This window comes from Prionailurus viverrinus, chromosome A2 (assembly GCF_022837055.1).
Source record: "Prionailurus viverrinus isolate Anna chromosome A2, UM_Priviv_1.0, whole genome shotgun sequence".
Taxonomy (NCBI): Eukaryota; Metazoa; Chordata; class Mammalia; order Carnivora; family Felidae; genus Prionailurus; species Prionailurus viverrinus.
In genome coordinates this window covers 56,610,337-56,616,741 of record NC_062562.1, presented here as the reverse complement: position 1 = coordinate 56,616,741, position 6,405 = coordinate 56,610,337, and the positions used below count along the sequence as shown (strand labels likewise).

The window sequence follows — 6,405 nt, the reverse complement described above, 5'->3', positions numbered from 1 at the left end:
GCGGTCTCCAGGACCCGCTCTCAATCGCACTCTCCAGACGAGAATGGGAGGGGTGTGGCCGGAGCAACTCCCCTCCCCCATCCTGTCCGAGAACTCCTCCGGGGGTCGCACCCCGACATTTCGCTCAACCTGCTCCACCGTGGAGCCGACATTTGGCTTTGGGAGGTGGGGAGGGAACCGTGGCGGCTACTCGCGCACCACAAAATGGGGCACTTGGAGCATCAGCGCCAGTGGGGGTGGGGGGGCTAAGAAATGTCCTCAGAGAGACACCTGCGGTCGTCCCCCACGTCCTCCCGGGCGGTGCCCGGGCCCCTTAGGCCTAACAAGACCCCGGGCGCACAGCTGGAGGGCGCCTCCAGCCGCCGTCCCCTCGGACTCGGGTGGAGACCCCCCTCGAAGATGTCCTAGCACACTTCACATTGCCCCAGCCGACCACGTGAGGGCGTGCCCTGTGTTAGTTCGGACAAATTAAAGCTCGTCCTGCGGGCAGGCCTGGGGCCCCCTGGACGCGCTCGGGGCTTAGGTGGCCGCGGCGCACTCTTGGCTGCCGGCCGCAAAGCTCCGCGCCGCGCGGCCTCCCCCGGGGCCCGCGCTATTCGCCTCCAAACCGGGTGCCCCCCTCCACTCGCGCTCCCGCAGCCTAGGGTGCACCCCTCCGTTCCCCTTTGTCGAGCCCTTCCCGGGCGCAGGCCGCTTCTCCGCTGCGCCGCAGGCTCGGGCCCTGTCCGGGGCGCTCGGCGGTGGGCTCGGTGGCGCCCGGGAGGCGCTGCCCGGGAAGCCAGAGGCCGAGGAAGGGGCTCCAAGAAGCACAAGTTGGCGCTGGCTCCAGACCAGGCTGTTGTTGTTCTCAACGTGGTCCGCCACGGAGCTATAAAGGCGGAGCGGAGCGCCCTCCTCACCAGAGCGCAGCGCGCACGCCCAGCGAGCTCCGGCGGCAACGGTGGTAGCGGCAGCAGCGGCGCTCCCTCGGCCGATTTCCTCGCTCCTGCAGGGTCCCGGCTCCGGCCCCCTCCGCCCCGGCCCCTCCGCTCCGGCTCCGGCACCGGCCCCGGCCCCGGCCCAGGACCCCCGATCCGGCCGGCCCGGCCCCCACCCCAGCCCTGCCGCCCGGCCCCAGGCCCGGCCGCGGCCGCTCCCGCCTGGAGCCGCCGCGCGCCCCCAGTCCCCCGGCGCCCCCTCGGCCCCTCGCCTTCCTCTTCCCGGCGCGGCCCCCGGGCTTCCGCGCCCCGCCCGCCACCAACCCGCTCGCCACCATGTCTGTGGAGCTCGAGGAGGCCCTGCCGCTGACGACCGCCGAGGGGGCGGCCAAGAAGGCGGCCAAGGCTGGCGGCTCGGCAGCGCTGTCCCCGTCCAAGAAGAAGAAGAACAACAAGAAGAAGAACCAGCCGGGCAAGTACAGCCAGCTGGTGGTGGAGACCATCCGCAGGCTGGGCGAGCGCAACGGCTCGTCGCTGGCCAAGATCTACACGGAGGCCAAGAAGGTGGCGTGGTTCGACCAGCAGAACGGGCGCACCTACCTCAAGTACTCCATCAAGGCGCTGGTGCAGAACGACACGCTCCTGCAGGTGAAGGGCACCGGCGCCAACGGCTCCTTCAAGCTCAACCGCAAGAAGCTGGAGGGCGGCGGCGAGCGGCGCGGAGCCACAGCGGCCGCCACCGCCCCGGCGCCCGCCGCGCACAAGGCCAAGAAGGCGGCCCCGGGCGCGGCCGGCCCCCGGCGCGCGGACAAGAAGCCGGCCAAGGGCCAGAAGCCCGAGAAGCGCTCGCACAAGAAGGGCGCCGCCTCCAAGAAGGACAAAGGCAGCAAGGCTAAGAAGGCGGCGGCCGCCGGGGGCAAGAAGGTGAAGAAGGCGGCCAAGCCCAGCGTCCCCAAGGTGCCCAAGGGCCGCAAGTGAGCTCGCCGGCCTGCCGGGTCTTTCCGGTGTTCGGTTTTTCTACCCCAAGTGTATGTAGGTTTTTGTACGGTTGCCCGGCCAGGCCACCGCCGCCCCTGCTCTGAGCCGCACGGAGGGCCCGGGGCTCCCTCCATCCCCTTTCCTGCCCCCCCTCCCCCGCCGCCGTAGCGGTTTTTTGTTGTTGTTTTTGCTTTAGATTTTTGAAACGGCCAGGCGACGCCCCTATTGGCTCTCGCCCTTGGCAACGGCTGTCTCCATGGTAACCGGCCCCTAGGCGCCAATGGCCGAGGCCGCGCCTGCCTGCCAGGGCGGGGGCCGCGGGTTGGCCGGGCCCTGGTGCGCTGAGACGCCGCAGCCGCGCCGCCCTTCCCCACTCCCCACCCTCCGCCTTTGGGTGCGCGACAAACAATCGCTCGGGGCGCGGGGCCACGCGGCCTTCCTTTCCTCCTGTTGGCCTTTTTGGGGCACAATAAATTGTTTAAACCTTTGAACCGCTCTCGTTTTCTTCCGAGTGGAGTAGGGATGGGTGCGGTCGGCTAGCAGCTTGGGTTGGATGGTGGGTCCCAAGGGTCTTGGGTACCCCGGATGTTAGCTAGGTAGGCCTGGAGTTCTCCGTGAGGGGTGGAAACTGCGGGGAGGGGGCGCTTGGCTGATGCCGGAAGGAGCCTCAAGGGACTGATCTCTAGTGTGCGGAGGTGGAAACATGCTGGAGATAGGCTGGTCCGGTCCCCGACGGGGGTGGGGAGAGGGGGAGGGGACAGCCATGGCATTTTGGGCTTACTGGTCAGGGCCCCTCAGCACGTACGAGGTCCCACCAGGCTGAGCCTTGGCAGAGGTTAGTTATTCCGAATTCACTGAGACTTTGTGTTGATGTGAGAGGGATATTGGAAATGTGGAAGCCTCGGGCTCTGGCACACTGAGCACAACCCGAGGTGTGGCCTGAGCAAGGCACGGATCCTCAGCTTGTTGGTTCATCTGGAGTGCACACGCGGGACCCCGGAGGATTCCTGGACAAGTTGGAAAGTGTGACCCTGAGCCCTGGGACACTCTGGTGTCCAGCATATGGAATAGTTCTTAAGGCCGTTTGAGCCTTTGACAGATGTTCCTATGAGGACAACCCTGCCAAAGGAGGGCTCTGGAAGCTAGGGAATGTTCTAGAACAGTGTGTGTGTACATGTACCAAACTGGGTAAGCCTGGGCTGGGGGTAGGTGAAAGATGGAGATGATCTCTGTGTTAGTGTTAGAGACTAGGAGAAGGGAGGGAGCATCACTGGAGAAGCGCCCCTGGCCTGCTGGTATCCCGGAGCAGGGCTTGGCAGCCACTACCCTCCCCCTGCACACAGAGTGGGGGGTCACAGAGCAAACACTTCAGCCATCTGTCACCCTGCAGATCCTTCCACACAGGGCGAGTGGCCACTCCACTTGGTCTTTCAGTGTCTTAAAGTCGGTGGGGGCTCCTCCCTGCTGCCTCCTGCCTCGGGGACAAGTCCCAGACACGTCCCTTGGCACATCATTGCTCTCTAGGCAGAAGGTTTGAGGACAAGGTGCCCCTCCACCTACTAGCCTGGCTGTGACTGTTCTGATTCTGGGGAACTGGGGGTGTCCAGGAGGGAGGAAGGAGGCCTGGGTTGGGACCTATGTGGGACTATGGTGGGCCAGGGCTGACCATTCACTCACCCTGCCAGCCCATGCCCTGGCCACTTGCCTTTCAGTAATGGCTTCATTCATTTTGCAGCTTTGACTAGGGGGTGGCACAGCCAGTGCCTTGCTACAGGATCATTGAGCCAGTCCAGCTCCTGTCCCATACTGCCTGCAGGGCCACCTGAGAGGCTGCCAGCAGCTAGAGGCCAGGACAGGCCCCGGCCTACCCAGGATTCTGGGGGGGGATGGTTCTCCTGACCAGCTGAATGTGATCTCTGATTCCGCACCCATTCCCTAAACCAGAAACCCAAGCCCAGATGCCACCTGGCCTCACCCCAGTTATCCAAGAATCAGTCTGAGGCCAGGGCCTAGGACTTAGCTTTTCAATCAGCTCCCAGGTAACAGGTTCTGAGACGGTTCAGAAGGGCTGCTACAGGGGCCACGGGCAGGGGGACACTGTACCTTCCCGTGCAACAATTCACACTGAGCTCCATCCCTTCTGAGTCCTTCCTAACCAAAGCCCCTCCATCCCCAACAGTCTATCCTTTGCAGACATCACAGGGAGCTCCAGGGCCCCAAAATGCCCTTCAGGTCCTTTTTATTCAACACCTCCTTTCTGTGTTTCCCACCCAAACCCACCCTCTGTTGCTCATACCATCTGGCTCCCCCAGTGGCCTCTTGCTTTGATGCTGCCGCCCCACCTCTGTCCTGTCTCCTGTCTCCATTCCATGAACACTTGGGCCCCTGGCTGTCCTCTCCATCCTAAGGCCTGCCTTATAGCCCATGGACCAGCCCTCCATGGGGCAGGCCTCCCACTCTATTAAAGGACATTGTAATATTTTTCTGATGACCCAAACCCCCCTACTTTCAGGCCACATGGCTCTGGATTTCTCCATGAGGGTCATGTGACTGAGGACCTGGCCAATGAAGAGCGTTCCATCGTTCACTTTGCCACAGCCATTGGGTCAGAAATAGGTTCTTGAAGGCAGTGAGTTGAATGAGTGTCAATCCTGGCACTCTTCCCAGAGCTACTGAAAAAGAGGTGCTCCCTCCTCCAGGTAGGGACAGGAGGCCAGAGTTACCAGTAGCCATTTTTGTCAGTACACAGGGAGAGCCCATGTGACAAAGGAACCCCCAACTGAGAAAGTTGGAACCACAAGATGGAGATAGATAATCTGACATTAACGGAGCCTCTGGATCCAGCCATGCCTGAAGCTAGTTAGATCTGACTGCCACGTGAACTGATACATTGCTTTCTACGTAAGCTCACTTGAATTGGTTTTTTGTCGCTTGCAATCTGGTCTCTCACTCCTTTGACCCACTTTACCCTCCCATGCTCACATCCTGGACACCTTGTCATCCCTTTAAATTGTTCTTCTGAAAGGACTTTCCCAGTGTCCCACTGTCTACCCACAGGCCCTTCCCCTCCTCTCTTCTCGGGGTGCTCACTCAGACTCTTCAAGCTGAGCTGCACCTTGGGGTGGGGCCCACATCTCTGACCTGCACCCCAAGTTGAAGAATGGATGGCTGTAAGCAGCCCCATGTGAACACTCTGTATGTGGCCAGCACTAAGGCAAGCTGCACAGGTCTCCTCTCAGCCTTGTGACAGCCCCAGCGAGGGGAGTGTTTAAAAGCTTGTCGTGTGGGTTTGGAGCTGAGACTGGGAAGGCTGTATTTCCTGCCCTGACACCACACTCAGCTCCTGCATGGGACTGAGGACCCCGGGACCCAGCATTTACCTACTGTGTCTTTTAGACCTCACTTCAAAGACTCTCAATTCCAGGTGAACCTTGGAGGCTCATGACACTGGGAGGCTCTGGAGGAGGGCTTCCTGGGGCAAGTGACCCTGGTGCAGTGAGGAAGCAAGGGACCAGGTGTATTTGCTTATCTGCAAAATATGGGCTTAGCAATGGCCCCAGCCTGGTCTCCTCTCTGCACCCTTTGATAGGGATGGGGGTTGGGTGGGACCAGGTCCCTGGAGGCTGAGGCCAGCTTTCTGGATCTTGTCCACCATGTCTTTTGTTCTGGGCAAGACTGTTCTCCCCATTCCTCAGTTTCCTCGTCTCTAAATGGAACCAAGAAAGATTTCTTTTACTCACCCATCTGTTAACCAGGGGGTCCAAACACACTGCCTATGGCCGGGGTCTCCAGGATTTCCCTCCCTTCTTCCTCTTGTGGGGCTGGGACCTGCCTCCCTTTGATCTCCTCAGGCGGAGGGGGTGGTACTCAGGTCTGCCTTCTGGGTCCCTAGATGCAACTACTCCCTGGGCCCAGGACAGCCTTGAAGACACTGGAAAGGCCCCTTTGCAGGCCTTAGTGACCACAGGATGGGGTCTCCACTGACTGAACAACCTAGCTGAATCTGTCCCTTTGCCAGGGCAAGGCTTAGTACTGAGCACAGAACCTGATGGGGGTGAGGGGCTTGAGCACTCAGCACAAGGTCGGGGGTGGAGGGGTGCTGCCATCCCTCTGTCCCAGGCATCAGACTTTGGGTGATACAGCCAGAGGGCCCATTAGCTGTACTAGCAGCTCCATTAGTCCTGAGGCAACAAAGAGGCCCTGGGGTCTTTTGTATGGCCTAGTCCATGGTCACTCATTGAGCACACACTGGCTGAGGAGGCAGGGATCTGCTTCCTGTTCTTGAGGAGGATGCACAGGACACACAAACCGGCAGCTCTGGGGGATTGACAGTCCAGGCGGGAGCAGCAATGACACAGGCCCCCAGTGTGACAAAAGCTCCTGAGTCTGGGGAACGGTGAAAGCAGCAGGTACACGGACAGGCACGAGGCAGGAGTCAGCAGGGCTTCAGGGTCCCTGCTCAGTCAGAGTTCGGTGGGGAAGCAGAACCGGAGGGCTAGTGGCACTGACA

The 6,405-nt window shown here is 61.3% G+C and overlaps 1 protein-coding gene across 1 annotated transcript; it reads left to right on the top strand.

Annotated features, from left to right (window-relative positions):
• Positions 1-888: 888 nt before the first annotated feature.
• LOC125149011 (histone H1.10) lies at positions 889-2,386 on the top strand. The gene has a single exon (XM_047827514.1). The coding sequence runs from the start codon at positions 1,254-1,256 to the stop codon at positions 1,893-1,895; it is 642 nt and encodes a 213-aa protein (XP_047683470.1). The 5' UTR covers positions 889-1,253; the 3' UTR covers positions 1,896-2,386.
• The last annotated feature ends 4,019 nt before the right edge of the window (positions 2,387-6,405 follow it).